This window comes from Salvelinus alpinus, chromosome 19 (genome assembly GCF_045679555.1).
Source record: "Salvelinus alpinus chromosome 19, SLU_Salpinus.1, whole genome shotgun sequence".
NCBI classification, from domain to species: domain Eukaryota; kingdom Metazoa; phylum Chordata; class Actinopteri; order Salmoniformes; family Salmonidae; genus Salvelinus; species Salvelinus alpinus.
Window position 1 is genome coordinate 30,475,617 of NC_092104.1, and position 18,689 is coordinate 30,494,305.

The following is an 18,689-nucleotide window of genomic DNA, read 5'->3' on the forward strand; positions in this document are numbered from 1 at the left end:
ATTTAAACAGCTAGGCCAGTTGAGAACAAGTTCTCATTTACAACTGCAACCTGGCCAAGATCAAGCAAAGCAGTGCGACAAAAACAACAGAGTTAAACATGGGATAAACAAACGTACAGTCAATAACACAATAGAAAATCTGTATACAGTGTGCGCAAATGAAGTAAGGAGGTAAGGCAATAAATAGGCCATAGTGGTGAAGTAATTACAATTTAGCAATTAACACTGGAGTGATAGATGTGCAGATGAGGATGTGCAAGTAGAAATACTGGTGCACAAGAGCAGAGAAAAACAAATATGGGGACGAGGTAGGTAGTTGGTTGGATGGGCTAGTTACAGATGGGCTGTGTACAGCTGCAGCGATCGGTAAGCTGCTCTGGCAGCCGATGCTTGAAAGTTAGTGAGGGAGATATAACTTCAGTGATTTTTGCAATTCGTTCCAGTCATTGGCAGCAGAGAACTGGAAGGAAAGGCGGCCAAAGCAGGTGTTGGCTTTGGGGATGACCAGTGAAATATACCTGCTGGAGTGCATGCTACGGGTGGGTGTAGCTATGGTGACCAGTGAGCTGAGATAAGGCGGAGCTTAACCTAGCAAAGACTTATAGATGACCTGGAGCCAGTGGGTTTGGTGACGAATATGTAGCGAGGACCAGCCAACGAGCATACAGTTCGCAATGGTGGTTAGTATATGGGGCTTTGGTGACAGAATGGATTGCACTGTGATAGCCTCCAACACTCTACTCAGTAAATTGGATACAGTCTATTTTGTAAATTACATCGCCGAAGTCAAGGATCGGTAGGATAGTCAGTTTTACGAGGGTATGTTTGGCAGCATGAGTAAGGGAGGCTTTTTTTGCTTAATAGGTTGCCAATTCTAGATTTAATTTTGGATTGGAGATGCTTAATATGAGTCTGTAAGGATAGTTTACAGTCTAACCAGACACCTAGGTATTTATAGTTGTCGACATATTCTAAGTCAGAACCGTCCAGAGTAGTGATGCTAGGTGGGCGGGCCCTTGCGGGCAGCGATCAGTTGAAGAGCATGCATTTAGTTTCACTAGCGTTTAAGAGCAGTTGGAGGCCACGGAAGGAGTGTTGTATGGCATTGAAGCTCGTCTGGAGGTTTGTTAACAGTGTCCAAAGAAGGGTCAGATGTGTAGAGAATGGTGTCATCTGCATAGAGGTGGATCAGAGAATCACCAGCAGCAAGAGCGACATCATTGATATATACAGAGAAAAGAGTCGGCCCGAGAAATGAACCCTGTGGAACCCCCATAGACTGCCAGAGGTCTGGACAACAGGCCCCCCGATTTGACACACTGAACTCTGTCTGAGAAGTAGTTGGTGAACAAGGCGAGGCAGTCATTTGAGAAACCAAGGCTGTTTAGTCTGCCGATAGAATACGATGATTGACAGTCGAAAAGCCTTGGCCAGGTCGATGAATACGGCTGCACAGTATTGTCTCTTATCGATGGCGGTTATGATATTGATTAGGACCTTGAGCGTGGTTGAGGTGCATCCATGACCAGCTCTGAAACCAGATTGCACGGTTGCATTCAAAATGGTCGGTGATGTGTTTGTTCACTTGGCTTTCGAAGACTTTAGAAAAGGCAGGGCAGGATGTATATAGGTCTAACAGTTTGGGTCTAGAGTGTCTCCCCCTTTGAAGAGGGGGATGACCGCGGCTGCTTTCCAATCTTTAGGTATCTCAGACGATACGAGAGGTTGAACAGACTAGTAATAGGGGTTGCGACAATGGCGGCAGATAATTTTAGGAAGAGAGGGTCCAGATTGTCTAGCCCAGCTGATTTGTAGGGATCCAGATTCTGCAACTCTTTCAGGATATTAACTGTCTGGATTTGGGTGAAGGAGAAGTGGGGGGGATTGGGTCAGTTGCTGCGGGGGGTGCAGAACGTTTGGCCGGGGTTGGGGTAGCCAGGTGGAAAGCGTGGCCAGCCGTAGAGAAATGCTTATTGAAATTCTCGATTATCGTGGGTTTATCAGTGGTGACAATGTTTCCTAGCCTCCGTGCAGTGGGCACCTGAGAGGTGCTCTTATTCTCCATGGACTTTACAGTGTCCCAAAACATTTTGGAATTAGTACTGCAGGATAAAAATGTCTGTTTGAAAAAGCTAGGCTTTGCTTTCCAAACTGACTTAATATTGGTTCCTGACTTGCCTGAAAAGTTGAATATCGCGGGGACTAATCAAAGCTAGTGCGCCACATGATGTTTTGTGCTGGTCAAGGGCAGTCAAGTCTGGAGTGAACCAAGGGCTATATCTGTTCTTAGTTCTACATTTCTTGAAAGGGGCATGCTTATTTAAGATGGTGAGGAAGGCACTTTTAAAGAATAAGCAGGCATCCTCTACTGACGGAATGAGGTCAATATCCTTACAGGTGTTTTAAAGTGTTTGACAGTGATGAGGGGTGGTCATTTGACCGCAGACCCATTACGGATTCAGGCAATGAGGCAGTGATCGCTGAGGTCCTGGTTGAAAACAGCAGAGGTGTATTTGGAGGGCAAGTTGGTCAGGATGTTATCTATGAGTGTGCCCATGTTTACGGATTTGGGGTTGTACCTGGTAGGTTCCTTAATAATTTGTGTGAGATTGAGGGCATCTAGCTTAGATTGTAAAACGGCCAGGGTGTTAAGCATATCCCAGTTTCGGTCACCTAACAATGCGAACTCTGACGATAGATGAGGGGCAATCAATTCACATATGGTGTCCAGCTGGGAGCTGAGGGGGCTCTATAACAAGCGGCAACAGTGAGACTTATTTCTGGAGAGAGTGATTTTTAAAAGTAGTAGCATAGACCTGGATAGTAGGACAGAACTCTGCAGGTTTAGGGGTCTCTACAGTAGATTGCAACTCCGTCCCCTTTAGCAGTTCGATCTCAACGGAGAATGTTGTAATTGGGATGGAAATGTCCGAATTTTTGGCGGCTTTCCTAAGCCAGGATTCAGACACGGCTAGGACATCAGGGTTGGCGGAGTGTGCTAAAGCAGTGAATTAAGCAAACTTAGGGAGGAGGCTTCTGATGTCAACATGCATGAACCCAAGGCTTTTCTGGTTACAGCAGTCAACAAATGAGTGCCTGGTGACACATAGGGCCTGGGTTAACCTCTACATCACCAGAGGAGGAGTAGGATAAGGGTACGACTAAAGGCTATAAGAACTGGTCGTCTAGTGCGTTCGGAACAGAGAGTAAAAGGAGCAGACTTCTGGGCGTGGTAAGATAGATTCAGGGCATAATGCACAGACATGGGTATGGTAGGGTGCGAGTACAGTGGAGGTAAACCTAGGCATTGAGTGACGATGAGAGAGACTGTATCTCTGGAGGCGCCAGTTAAGTTAGGTGCGGTCTCTGCATGTGTGGGGGGTGGGGCAAGGGAGCTAACCAAGGCATGCAGAGTGGGACTAAGGCCTCCACAGTAAAACAAAACAATGAGAGCTACCCTAAACAACAGTATACAAGGCATATTCAAATCAAATGTATTTATATAGCCCTTCTTACATCAGCTGATATCTCAAAGTGCTGTACAGAAACCCAGCCTAAAACCCCAAACAGCAAGCAATGCAGGTGTAGAAGCACGGTGGCTAGGAAAAACTCCATAGAAAGGCCAAAACCTAGGAAGAAACCTAGAGAGGAACCAGGCTGAGGAGTGTCCAGTCCTCTTCTGGCTGTGCCGGGTGGAGATTATAACAGAACATGGCCAAGATGTTCAAATGTTCATAAATGACCAGCATGGTCAAATAATAATAATCACAGTAGTTGTCGAGGGTGCAGCAAGTCAGCACCTCAGGAGTAAATGTCAGTTGGCTTTTCATAGCCGATCATTAAGAGTGTCTCTACCGCTCCTGCTCTCTAGAGAGTTGAAAACAGCAGGTCTGGGACAGGTAGCACGTCCGGTGAACAGGTCAGGGTTCCATAGCCGCAGGCAGAACAGTTGAAACTGGAAACAGGTGGACTGGGGACAGCAAGGAGTCATCATGCCAGGTAGTCCTGAGGCATGGTCCTAGGGCTCAGGTCCTCCTCCGAGAGAAAGAGAGTAATAGAGAGAACATACTTAAATTCACCCAGGACACCGGATAAGACAGGAGAAGTACTCCAGATATAACAAACTGACCCTAGCCCCCTGACACATAGACTAATGCAGCATAAATACTGGAGGCTGAGACAGGAGGGGTCAGGAGACACTGTGGCCCCATCCAATGATACCCCCGGACAGGGCCAAACAGGAAGGATATAACCCCACCCACTTTTCCAAAGCACAGCCCCCACACCACTAGAGGGATATCTTCAGCTACCAACTTACCATCCTGAGACAAGGCCGAGTATAGCCCACAAAGATCTCAGCCACGGCACAACCCAAGGGGGGGTCGCCAACCCAGACAGGAAGACCACGTCAGTGACTCAACCCACTCAAGTGACGCACCCCTCCTAGGGAAGGCATGAAAGAGCACCAGTAAGCCAGTGACTCAGCCCCTGTAATAGGGTTAGAGGCAGAGAATCCCAGTGGAGAGAGGGGAACCGGCCAGGCAGAGACAGCAAGGGCGGTTCGTTGCTCCAGAGCCTTTCCGTTCACCTTCACACTCCTGGGCCAGACTACACTCAATCATATGACCCACTGAAGAGATGAGTCTTCAGTAAAGATTTAAAAGTTGGGACCGAGTCTGCGTCTCTCACATGGGTAGGCAGACCATTCCATAAAAATGGAGCTCTATAGGAGAAAGCCCTGCCTCCAGCTGTTTGCTTAGAAATTCTTGGGACAATTAGGAGGCCTGCGTCTTGTGACCGTAGTGTAGGTATGTACGGCAGGACCAAATCGGAAAGATAGGTAGGAGCAAGCCCATGTAATGCTTTGTAGGTTAGCAGTAAAACCTTGAAATCAGCCCTTGCCTTAACAGGAAGCCAGTGTAGGGAGGCTAGCACTGGAGTAATATGATCACATTTTTTGGGGGAGGGAGACATAAAGCAATCACAGGTGTTGATTGGGAGAGCTAAGACGACAACAACGGGTAAATGGTGATGAATGGGCAGAGAGGGTCAGTTAGCTACACACAGGGCCTGAGTTCGAGGCTGGGGCCGACAGATAAACAAAATGAAGTACCGTAGGCATCAGCTGTGTAGCCGAGTGATCATAGGGTCCAATAAGCAGCAATGGACGAAACAGGGAGCTGCTCGGGAGACACGGCGCTCAGAGAGTTAACGGGCCGGGGCTAGTAGCTGGGTCCTCACCGACATCAACAACTCAGATGCTGGTTGAGAGCACATTGGCCGAAATACGTCAGCAGACCAGTCGTGATGGATTGGCGGGGCTCCATGTTGACAAAGTGTCCAGGCCAATTGGCAAGAGAGGTATTGTAGTTGGTGTACTTAGTTTGCTAGCTGGGGGAATGGGCCTAGCTCCAGGCTAACTCGTGCTTGCTTCTGGAAAAGTGCGTTAGCCACGATAGCCACTCGGTAGCAGCTAGCTTGCTGCGATGATCCGGTGTAATGTTCCAGAGCTTGCAGCAGGAATCCGGTGATGTAGTGGAGAAAAAAAAAAGCAGTCCGATATGCTCAGGGCTGATATCGCGCTGTGTAGACTGGTAGTTATTATCTGGGCTATCCGGGCTAAAGTGGCTGGTGTCTGTGCTAAAGGTAAAGACTGCTAGCAGTGGCTAACAATGACTAAATAGCAAGTAGCTAATTAGCTGGCTAGCTTCTGAAGGCTAGCTTCTGAAGGCTAGCTTCTGAAGGCTAGCTTCTGAAGGCTAGCTTCTGAAGGCTAGCTTCTGAAGGCTAGCTTCTGGAGGCTAGCTTCTGAAGGCTAGCTAGCTTCTGAAGGCTAGCTTCTGAAGGCTAGCTTCTGATGGAGGTTCCAGTTATAAGGTCTAAAAAAATAGCAGATTCATACCACGTTGGGTGAGGCAGGTTGCAGGAAGGTATATTTAATTTGAAAATGGAAAAAGAGATTGAAAAACGAAGCTGAATATTTACACGGGACAAAACACAGGACAAAAACAAACACGTCTTGCTGCTACGCCATCTTGGAGAAGTATGGTATGGTAGTAGGTGCCAGGCCGACCGATTTGTCAAGAATTGCAACGCTGCTGGGTTTTTCACGCTCAACACTTTCCTTTGTGTATCAAGAATGGACCACCACCCAAAGGACACCCATCTGTGGAAAGCATTGGAGTCAATATGGGCCAGCATCCCTGTGGAACGCTTTCGACAACTTGTAGAGTCCATGCCCCGAAGAATTGAGGCTGTTCTGAGGGCAAAAGGGGGGTGAAACTCAATACAAAACCTAACATATACAAAATGGAGTGTCAAATTTACATACAAAATAATACGAAATGCTCTGAGACCAGGTTGCAGCCCTGGATGGGAGACAGAAGGGATAGCTGTAGATGTATCAACTTTCTAGTAGGAGGTGCTGCCCAGGCTATTTTTTGTTGTTGCTTGTAGTGTTAGCAAATTCAACATATAAAAGATTTAACCAGTTTGTGCTCAGTGGGGAGGCATGTTGTAGGCCTACAGTAGCTGCTGTTATAACAATGCAGAAAATGAAAGCCTATATTCTTGAAATCAGCCCAAATAGCCATGAATTTGACATCAAAACATTTTCTAAACCATCTGCAATTTTGAGAAATGTTGTATTGAATGTCTCGCTCTTGTCTTTACAGGATTCTGAAGGAAAGATGAGTAACCACTTGATTCTTCACTTGGCATGTGTGAGCATGGTTCTGCTCTGGGGCCATGGGTATGCAGTGCATGTGCCCCTGGTCTATAGAATTTCCATGGATGGCAGTGGTGACGGAGGGGAGCCGGATCTCATTATCCCCGTCGATGGCCCCCACCACACTCTCTCCCCCGTCGATGTCTCACCCGTCGATGTCTCACCCGTCGATGTCGCCCCCGTCGATGTTTCCCCCACCACTACCCTAGCCCCCACCCTGGTCAGCACCATCACCAACACCATCACCATCACCATGATCCGCCTCAAGGACTTTATGCTCACCCGGGTGGTGGACTTCCTCCAGGATAATATGTTGATCATAATTGTGGTCACCTCCCTCCTCATCGTCATGATCTTCATCATCTGCTGTGCCGCTACCATGAGCCAAAAGCGCAAGATGGAGGCCTACAAACCCCCTGCCAATCCACCCAGGAAATATATGGGCGACACAGTTGGTGGAGTCGAACCCTCCAGTGAGGTCCAGAGTAGGGTCTATGGCGGGCCTGATTCTGCCAGGAGGGTCCAGATCCAGGGAACCCCCAAGAATCTGCGCACCCCTTCCACCGCACTGGTGGGGGAAAAGGTGGGTAAGGAGCCCAAACCGAAGGAGGTCCAGAAAGTGAGGGAGGTAGAGGAGGTAACGCGCAGAGTGGAGCCTAAGCACAAAGGCCAGAAGGCTGAGGAGGTGCAGAGCTCCAGCACCAGCCAGCCCATGGTCTGCACCTGCCACCTGCGGAAGGCCAACCACTAAGTATAGGTTGGGGCTCCAACCATGCAAACTAGCAAAAAAGGAGAAGCCTTTTCTTGTGCAGAGGGAACTCCCTGGGTACGTCAGCTGCTGTGTGCCAAACTTGTCTGTGGAATCTGACTCTGTCGGTACCTTTAGCATACAGATATAAATGGGTCTAGTTAGCATACAAAGGCCTTAAAACAGAAGGAATTTCAGCTCTGACTGCCAAAATATATATATATACAGTGGGGAGAACAAGTATTTGATACACTGACAATTTTGCAGGTTTTCCTACTTACAAAGCATGTAGAGGTCTGTAATTTTTATCATAGGTACACTTCAACTGTGAGAGAAGGAATCTAAAACAAAAATCCAGAAAATCACATTGTATGATTTTTAATTAATTAATTTGCATTTTATTGCATGACATAAGTATTTGATATATCAGAAAAGCAGAACTGAATATTTGGTACAGAAACCTTAGTTTGCAATTACAGAGATCATACGTTTCCTGTAGTTCTTGACCAGGTTTGCACACACTGCAGCAGGGATTTTGGCCCACTCCTCCATACAGACCTTCTCCAGATCCTTCAGGTTTCGGGGCTGTCGCTGGGCAATACGGACTTTCGGCTCCCTCCAAAGATTTTCTATTGGGTTCAGGTCTGGAGACTGGCTAGGCCACTCCAGGACCTTGAGATGCTTCTTACGGAGCCACTCCTTAGTTGCCCTGGCTGTGTGTTTCGGGTCGTTGTCATGCTGGAAGACCCAGCCACGACCCATCTTCAATGCTCTTACTGAGGGAAGGAGGTTGTTGGTCAAGATCTCGCGATACATGGCCCCATCCATCCTCCCTTCAATACGGTGCAGTCGTCCTGTCCCCTTTGCAGAAAAGCATCCCCAAAGAATGATGTTTCCACCTCCATGCTTCACGGTTGGGATGGTGTTCTTGGGGTTGTACTCATCCTTCTATTCCTCCAAACACGGCGAGTGGAGTTTAGAGCAAAAAGCTCTATTTTTGTCTCATCAGACCACATGACCTTCTCCCATTCCTCCTCTGGATCATCCAGATGGTCATTGGCAAACTTCAGACGGGCCTGGACATGCGCTGGCTTGAGCAGGGGGACCTTGCGTGCGCTGCAGGATTTTAATCCATGACGGCGTAGTGTGTTACTAATGGTTTTCTTTGAGACTGTGGTCCCAGCTCTCTTCAGGTCATTGACCAGGTCCTGCCGTGTAGTTCTGGGCTGATCCCTCACATTCCTCATGATCATTGATGCCCCACGAGGTGAGATCTTGCATGGAGCCCCAGACCGAGGGTGATTGACCGTCATCTTGAACTTCTTCCATTTTCTAATAATTGTGCCAACAGTTGTTGCCTTCTCACCAAGCTGCTTGGCTATTGTCCTGTAGCCCATCCCAGCCTTGTACAGGTCTACAATTTATCCCTGATGTCCTTACACAGCTCTCTGGTCTTGGCCATTGTGGAGAGGTTGGAGTCTGTTTGATTGAGTGTGTGGACAGGTGTCTTTTATACAGGTAACGAGTTCAAACAGGTGCAGTTAATACAGGTAATGAGTGGAGAACAGGAGGGCTTCTTAAAGAAAAACTAACAGGTCTGTGAGAGCCGGAATTCTTACTGGTTGGTAGGTGATCAAATACTTATGTCATGCAATAAAATGCAAATTAATTACTTAAAAATCATACAATGTGATTTTCTGGATTTTTGTTTTAGATTCCGTCTCTCACAGTTGAAGTGTACCTATGATAAAAATGACAGACCTCTACATGCTTTGTAAGTAGGAAAACCTGCAAAATCGGCAGTGTATCAAATACTTGTTCTCCCCACTGTATATACAGTATATGCCATATCATGTCATATGTATATACAGTACCAGTCAAAAGTTTGGACATAACTACTCATTCAAGGGTTGTTCTATATTTTTACTATTTTTTACATTGTAGAATTATAGTAAAGACATATTTTAGATTCTTCAAAGTTGCCACCTTATGATTTGACGACAGCTTTGCATACTCTTGGCATTCTCTCTTCAGTTTCACCTGGATGACTTTTCCAACAGTCTTGAAGGAGTTCCCACATGCTGAGCACTTGTTGGCTGCTTTTCCTTCACTCTCATCCCAAACCATCTCAATTGGGATGAGGTCGGGTGATTGTGGAGGCCATGTCATCTGATGCAGCACTCCATCACTCTCCTTCTTGGTCAAATAGCCCTTACACAGCCTGTGTGTTGGGTCATTGTCATGTTTAAAAACAAATGATAGTCCCACTACGCGCAAACCAATATTTGAATTCTAAATAAATCACTGACAGTGTCACCAGCAAAGCACCATCACACCTCCCCCGTGTTTCACGGTGGGAACTACACATGTGGAGATTATCCGTTCACTTACTCTGCGTCTCACAAAGACACGACGGTTGGAACCAAACATCTCAAATTTGGACTCATCAGACCAAAGGACAGATCTAATGTCCATTGCTCGTGTTTCTTTGCCCAAGCAAGTCTCTCCTTCTTATTGGTGTCCTTTAGTAGTGGTTTCTTTACAGCAATTCAACCCTGAAGGCCTGATTTCACGCAGTCTCCTCTGAACAGTTGATGTTAAGATGTGTCTGTTACTTGAACTCTGTGAAGCATTTATTTGGGCTGCAACTTCTGAGAATGGTAACTCTGAGGCAGTGGATATGTTCATTACATTTACATTTAAGTCATTTACATTAGAGTTAACTCTGGGTCTTACTTTCCTGTGGCGGTCCTCATGAGAGCCAGTTTCATCATAGCGCTTGGTTTTTGCAACTGCACTTGAAGAAACTTTCAACGTTCTTGAAATTTTCCAGGATTGACTGACCTTTGTCTTAAAGTAATGATGGACTGTCGTTTCTCTGTTCTTGCCATAATATGGACTTGGTCTTTTACCAAATAGGGCTATCTTCTGTATACCGCCCCTACCTTGTCACAACACAACTGATTGGCTCAAATACATTAAGAAGGAATGAAATTCAACAAATTAACTTTTAACAAGGCACACCTTTTAATTGAAATGCATTCCAGGTGTCTACCTCATGAAGCTGGTTGAGAGAATGCCAAGAGTGTGCAAAGCTGTCATCATGGCAAATAGTGGCTACTTTTAAGAATCTCAAATGTAAAATATATTTTGATTTTAAAACTTTTTTGGTTACTACATGATTTAATATGTTATTTCATAGTTTTGGTGTCTAAACTATTATTCATCTTTGTAGAAAATAGTAAAAAAAACTAAAAACCTGGAATGAGTAGGTGTACTGTATAAATGATTCTTCCTATACTTCTCTTGATGTATAAAAGGGTCATTGTGAAATGAGATTGGTTAATCAGTTGTTGATAGTAAAAAAAAAGAAGACATATCAAGACATTATACAAAGACAGTATTTATAGGATGTTTGCATGTTATTACCGTTGGGAAATTGTACTGCTCAGTTTAGCTTTACTAAAGAGATGTAGAGGTAAATGCCAAAATAAAGGAAACACTTGAGTAAATGAAGGCTCTGTTATGGTGTGGGGTGCATTTTCCTGGCATGGTTTAGGTCCACTCAACCCCTTAGAGGGCAATAAATACACAGCCATTCTGAGTGATCACCTTCAACCAATGGTGAATCAGTTCTATCCTGATGGGAGTGGTCTCTTCCAGGATGACCATGCTCCCATCCACAGGTGGTCACTAAATGATTTGATGAGCATGAAAACGTTGTAGACCATGTGCTATGGCCGTCTCAGTCACCAGATCGCAACCCAGTTTTACACTTATGGGAGATTCTGGAGCGTCGCCTGAGACAGCGTTTTCCACCACCATCAACAAAACAGCAAATTATGGAATGTCTCGTGGATAAATGGTGTCGCATTCCAGACACATGTAGAATCTATGCCAAGGTGCATTGAAGCTGTTCTGGTGGCTCTATTAAGACGCCTTGTGTTGGTGTTTCCTTTATTTTATGCTGTTACATTTAGATCACACAGAGAAAAGAAAGTTGGCATCTGTGAAGAGAAAGCCAAGCATAATTCTCTACTAACTCTACTCAATTGATGAGAATTTTTTGAGTGGACTTAGATATTTTGAAATTACATGCATTTTCATACATGTCACAGTGGGTGATTTATGCTATATGGGTAGAGCAGCTTTTTTGTAATCAATTTCTTTTAAACAACAAAACGTGTGTGATTTGCATGTTTGAGTGTGGTTTAAGATCAGTGCATACTAACTTTTTATTAATACTGGTACTTATTTAATTCTAAAGTCAAGTAAAATCCAAAGATTCTCCTGAATCCCTTTATGGATTGTTTTACAGCTCTGCTGTAGATTGTGGTAGTTTTCTTATTTAATTTTTGTTCAGCTTCAATAAAGAGGTTTTGTTGATATATTTGTTTTTATTGAAATTGTAAGTGCATAAGTCTGAGTATGAGGAAGAGATTTCACAATTTTCACAACAAATTTCAATGTGGAGTTTGACCATGCCTGAATGGTAGTGCTGCCAATTGGGCCACAGGGTGTGTAAACTTTTGATACTACTTTGGAGCCCCTCATTTTCATCTATTTCTACCCAAGAATAACTTCAGTAGCCTATGTTTGAAGAAAAGATGTCTGGTTTGTTAGGCTTCTTTTTCTTTTTCTACATTTGAGAACAGGCCTAAGGACAATTATAGTGACATGCATACTACTGCATGTACTTTGTCTGCGTTGACAGACGTGGCTACAGTTGTATTTTTAGGTTCATATTATATAAGCTATAATACATATTTTTGTGACAAACTTTGAAATACTCTGCCCACTCACACATTACAGGGGGAAATATGGCTGTAATGTCACCTGATTGGCCAGGGACAGGAGGCTGGCACCACTATGTAATGTCATGCCCAAACACAAAGCCAGTGAAAGGCACCAGAGCCTTGAGATGACGAGAGAGCTCCTTTGTCTTGCCCCCTGGCTTCCTTACAAGATGCGATCAATATTTCAACAGCTGTCAATCCAACTACATGAAGTACTTTGCTCTGAAACTGGACATGAGTGTATTTGAAAACAAGACACACTGATTTGTCCACATGCCCATATCAAGTCAGGTTACTTGAAGATAAATCACTTATCTGATTTTGTATCAGGGATATGTAAAGATTGGCCTATTTCCTGAAAAGAAAATGTAAGCTATTGATTAAATGGCATGCAACTGCTGCAAACATTGTAAGTATTGTGAGAGGATGCAGCATGTTTGTTGCCAGAAACAATTAAAACCAGACCCTAAAAAACTGATGCCTTACTAAAAAATGCCTATAAATAACGGTGCGGAAATAATTGCAATATCCGATACAGAAAAAATTAAGTATTGATTGCCATCTTGTTTGATTAATTATAAAATATCCTATTGCTCTTTTTCACAGAAAGGAGAGGAATGTATATCATAAATACCAATTTGTTTTCAAAGTGAAAACGAAGTTTGATCCCATGGCAGAAGGCCAGTTATTCAGAGTCACGTTAAGAACAAACATCAAAGATGAAGGCAGAACAGCCCAAAAGCAAGTGAAGCCTTGTCGTGCCTGAAAGGTGAGCCCTGAAGGAGCCTCGCACCAGGATCTGATTCCCTGCTCTTTTGTCAACAATGTGCTAAATAATTCTGGAATAATACTACCCCTGCACTCTAACTCTTCCCACCTGGAGAACAGACGGCACACAGCCACAGGACAGGACCACCCAAAGTGTCTCGGGCTGTCAATAACACTGGCTTGGCTTCATTTAGTCGTACTTCGCAGTGTGACAGGATGCCATATGACCTGGAAGATAACCGTAGAGAAGACGCTACCAGAGGGAGGTCTGCTCCTGAAAGAGACTATTGCTGTGTTTCTATTTTGAGACTTCAGTGTTGTCTATCTGCCCTTAAAGGAATGGGAACATTGAATTCATTTGGAAGATGAAGAGGATACAAAACAGGTAACAGAGCACCTTAAGGGTTCATTATACTTTGATGGGCAGCTGCTTGGAATTCTCAGACTGGTTTCTGGAGAGTCAGTCACACAGTGCATCATAGTCAACTTCTTGGGATAAGCGGATGAAACAGAGCCTTGGCAGAATGGTACAGTAGTAGTTGCAGGTTGTGTATAAAAATGTATGCCAATTACTTTGTGATTTACAATGATGGCTGTTTTTTCATGAACACATTGGATTCACTATATCAGCATGGTTTTATCTTTTAAAACATCCAAGCTTCATATGCAATCAATGGAATAACAGCTCTGAATAGTCTGAGTGACTCCCCTTCCTTATTATATCCATCCAAATGGACATCAGCCTCAAACTGCCTTCGGTATCAGAAACACACAGTTGTCTGATACTAAATGCCTTGCATGCTGCTGTAGTTTTTATCCTGATTAGTTAGTCATTAGTAGCTAGGCACAAGCTGCAATCTACCTATCTCCATGTCTAATGTTGCCTTGTCCTTTCTCCTTCCTCTTCCTCCAAGTGAGCCATGCTGTGGTGCCTCTATGGTCTCCTACTGTTTCTCTGTGTGTCTCCACTGGCCTGCCTTGTGACTTCCCCCTGTCCAGGAGGCTGCTGCTGTCCTCACCCTGGGCTGCTGGTCCTCTGTGAGTCCCTGGGCCTGAGGTCCTTGCCGGTCTCCGTCCCTCTCAACACATCTGTCCTCTCTGTGGCCCGGAACCAGCTCTGTAATGTGGACCACCTACTCCGGCCCTTCTCTAACTTGCAGGAGCTCAGCCTCAGCCACAACCAACTGGCTCACTTCCCCCGGGGCCTGCCCCCCAGCCTGGAGACCCTGCAGCTGCAGAAGAACCGCATCACCTACATCACCACCGGGGCCCTGCGCCAGTTGGGCAACCTCACCCGCTTAGACCTGGAGGACAACCGCATCCGTGCCATCCAGCCAGGGGCTCTGCTGGGCCTGGGGAGGCTGCAGGTTCTGACTCTGAAAGGGAACCAACTAACCAGCCTGCCTCTGAACCTGCCAGCCTCCCTCACCCACTTAGACCTGTCAGCTAACTGCATTTCTGCCCTGGACCTCCCCTCGCTGAATGCACTGGTCAACTTGCAGGTCCTTAAGATCAACAGCAACTGCCTGCGCTCAGTGCCAGAGAGCGCCTTTGACAGGCTGCCAAGTCTCCGTTCTGTGGAGCTGGCCAACAACCTGTGGGTGTGTGAGTGTGACATCCTGTACCTGTACCAGTGGCTACTGAGTGGAAGGCTGAAGATGGCCACTGACCTGGTGTGTGCCGAACCAACACACCTTGCACATCACATGCTCCTAACCCTATCTGTTATGGCTATCTGTCCACGGGTCCTAAAGCCTAATGAGAAAGTCTCTCACCTTAGTTTCACCACCAAGCCAGAGAGACAGCTCGGTACCTTCACAGTGAAAACCCTTGTGCCTGGTTTTCTATACTCACCCATCAAAACCAGAGATTTTGGAAGTATCTCTGGTTCATCAAAGCAAGCGTTGAAGGGAACATTTCACAATGCAGAGAGCCCCACTCAAGCACCTTATCATCACCAAGATACTGCTCTGTCTCGGCTTCTTTCTGACCACTACACTTTACAGGATCTAAGCTATGAAGACTGCTTGTTTCTGAATTCAACACCATCTGTAGCCCCACCCAAGGATCCTTCCACCACTTCTTTACCAATTGAGGAGCCCAGGTGTTTAGACAATTCTACAGGCCGATACCCTCCTGGTAATTCAAGCGCTGTAGAGGCAACAAGTTCCACAAACAAGGCTAGCTCCTTACCTGCGCCCACTCCAAGAACCCTCACTCAACAGGGCTTATCAGCAGTTATAGGCCTGTTGGCTGTGTTGTGTGTGCTGGTGGGTCTTCTCATGCTAGCAGTGCTGCTGATCCTGAAAAAGATCCTTGTGCATAACCAGAGGGTGGCCCCATTTCAGCAATCATGAGAGTAAAATGTATTAAATAATCTTATTAAAATGTTAACTGCAACACAGATGGATGAATCACACTTGCTGTGATTTGAGATCAACAGTAGGGACAATGTGTACCCCAGAGTGACAAAGATCAGTATTTATATTTTTGTGCAATGGTACTATCAGTTCAATTACTGAAATGTAACTACCTCAATTGTCTAGTTGTAACTTCCCCCAGGAACCATGATGCTGTCTTTAGAGCCAACTAAACAAAACATGATGAGATTTTTGGTAATGTACATCAAAAATGTAGTCTAAGTTTAAAATGCCTTTCTTGGGAGTTGTAAATACAAAATAGGATTGTTTTATTCCATTTCAACATTTAGGATTATCATTTGAGAATTGCCATACATAACGGCAAACAAACAATTCTTAAACCATAACTTAACAGTAATCACTCTCCAGCAGTTCTGATATGGTTTTAACTGAAAGAATCAATTACACATTGGCGAACTTGGCCATGACTGTTCACCTGTGTGATGCAGGCCTCAAAGGTGGTTAGGATGTCAGAGCAAGGCGATTGGGAAGAACAGGGATGAGTTTTGCTGCCGCCTCGTATTCCTTCTGTTTGACCCTGTAGTCTGCCAAGGCTGCCTTTATAGCATCCTCTGCAAGTACTAAATGGAGATGAATAACAGAGGGAGCAATAAAATGTCACCCCAGGTAAAATAAAATCCTGCACATATTTACTTTTAATGAAAATAATTTGCCAACATCTGGGATATACAGTGGCTTCAGAAACAAAGTATTTACACATTGTTACAGCCTGTATTTCAAATGGATTAAATTGAGGTGTCACCCCATACGGTCAAAGTGGAATTGTTTTTAAACATTTATGAATAAATAAAAAGCTGAAATGTCTTGAGTCTAAGTATTCAAGCCTAAGGTTCAGAAGTAAAAATGTTAAGTTGCATGGACTCACTGTGTGCAACATGATTTTTGAATGACTACCTTATCTCTGTACCCCACACACAGAATTGTAAGGTCCCTCAGTTGAGCAGTGAATTTCAAACACAGATTCAACAACAAAGACCAGGGAGGTTTTTCCAATGCCTTAAAGGGTACATATTGGTAGATGGGTCAAAATAAAATAAAACAGACATGGAATATCCCTTTGAGCATGGTTTAGTTATTCAATTACACTTTGGATGGTGTATAAAATACACCCAGTCACTACAAAGATACAGGCGTCCTTCCTAACTCTGTTGCCAGAGAGGAAGGAAACCACTCAGGGATTTCACCATGAGACCAATGGAGACTTTAAAGGCTATGATAGGAGAAACACTGAGGATGGATCAACAACACTAACCTAAATGACAGCGTGAAAAGGAGGCCTGTACAAAATAAAAAAATATTCCAAACATGCATCATGTTTGCAAAGAAATTAACTATGTGCTGAATACAACATCACGGAGTACCACTTCATAATTTCAAGCATGGTGGTGCCTGCATCATGTTATGGGTATGGTTATCAGCAAGGACAAAAAGAATAGAGCTAAGCACAGGCAAAATATGGTTCAGTTTCCTTTCCAACAGACATTGGGAGTCAAATGCATCTTTCAGCAGGACAACCTAAAACACAAGGCCAAATGTACACTGGAGTTGCTTACCAAGATGACATTGAATATTCCCGAGTGGCATAGGTAGTTTTCACTTAGAATTGGCTTGAAAATGGCTCTCCAGCAATGATCAACCAACTTGAAAGTTCTTAAAAAATGTGCCAATATTGTACAATCCAGGTGTGCAAAGCTCTTAGACTTACCCAGAAAGACTCTGATTGCAAGCTTGCACTTGCTAGCTAACTTTAATTTGTCCTATTTAGCTAGCTTGCTGTTGCTAGCTAATTTGTCCTGGAATATAAACATTGAGTTGTTATTTTACCTGAAATGCACAAGGACCTCTACTCCGACAATTAATCCACACACAAAACGGCCAACCGAATCGTTTCTAGTCATCTCTCCTCCTACCAGGCTTATATGGTGATCGCATCTAAACTTTCATTGTATTACCACGGCAACAAAGTTCGTCTTTCAATCACCCATGTGGGTATAACCAATGAGGAGATGGCACGTGGGTACCTGCTTCTTTAAACCAATGAGAAGATGGGAGAGGCAGGACTTTCAGCGAATGACTTCTATTTTAGCCCTTGGCACTCGCGAGCAGTGTGGGTGTAATAAGTGAATAACATGGATTTCTAAATTTATTTTGCGACACTCGCGCACACGACGTGTCCGGTCTGGTCAACATGTTAGGAACCCACATTTCTTGGGTTCTCATAGTGGTCCACTACCTGCGAATGGCACAGAAAATACACAATATAAGGAAAGGGACATTCAAGACATGGAAAAAAAGCATACATATGGGGACAAAAGCTATTCGTAGCAGTATGGCATAAGGATCAAATATATAGCAGCCAGTGAAGATGAAGCAACTTCTTGTTAGCTAACTCACTTTTTGTACATCGCGCTGTAACGTACAAGTTACCTTATTTTAGCGCCCAAAAAACGTAATACTTCCAGGTCAACTGTAATATGAATACCATTCTAAAGCACATTTTCTCCCCTTTCCAGCAAAATCATTGACGAGACCTTCATGCTGACCGTCTCTGCATGATTAACGCTCTGTCGGGTCTTTTTAAAAATGGCGGATTGGGAAGCGAAACCTACTGCGTGATAGGGAACGGGGGAGATATGCCGTGTGGGGAAACGGCTTCCCCCCCCCCCCGATCTGTCCAATTTATCACCTCTAAAATATTATTTTATCTCTTTAAAAATAGTTTTATTTACGTGTCAGTACATACCTATTCGAAGGTTTGTGTCGAAGTTGAATCGGGTTTTTAGGGCGTCGCTAGTTATCTTCAGAAGTAAACAGTGGCTTTTGAGAATCATGATGGTTTGCAGTGATGACGCAAAAAAAATGAACGCATTCAGTTGTACAATTGACTAGGTATCCCCCTTACCATGTCCCTTTATTGTTTTTAATCTGCGAGAGAAGCGCTGCACCTGGTGGAGAGAGGCTGTACGACACAGAACGAGTTGCAATATGTGTGCCGTACGTTACGTCATGGCACGTCACAATTTAACGTAAAACAGAGGAGTCCGGTTTCAACTTTTCTCCAATACTATCCGGCCATTAACATGTAAATAAATCAACGCTTGAATAGAAACGTAGTCCACACCTCAGGATTTTGATGCCAACACAGTTCCATTAGTTTTCACTGCAGCCTCGTTTGAATGCTGCGGTTGCGCAAATGTGTACGGAATGGT

General features: G+C 44.6%; 1 protein-coding gene across 1 annotated transcript; it reads left to right on the forward strand.

The window, feature by feature from the left end:
• Positions 1-6,680: 6,680 nt before the first annotated feature.
• Positions 6,681-7,741, forward strand: LOC139545960 (uncharacterized). The gene has a single exon (XM_071354229.1). It carries the CDS (start codon positions 6,690-6,692, stop codon positions 7,476-7,478), a length of 789 nt encoding a protein of 262 aa, XP_071210330.1. The 5' UTR covers positions 6,681-6,689; the 3' UTR covers positions 7,479-7,741.
• Positions 7,742-18,689: the final 10,948 nt, after the last annotated feature.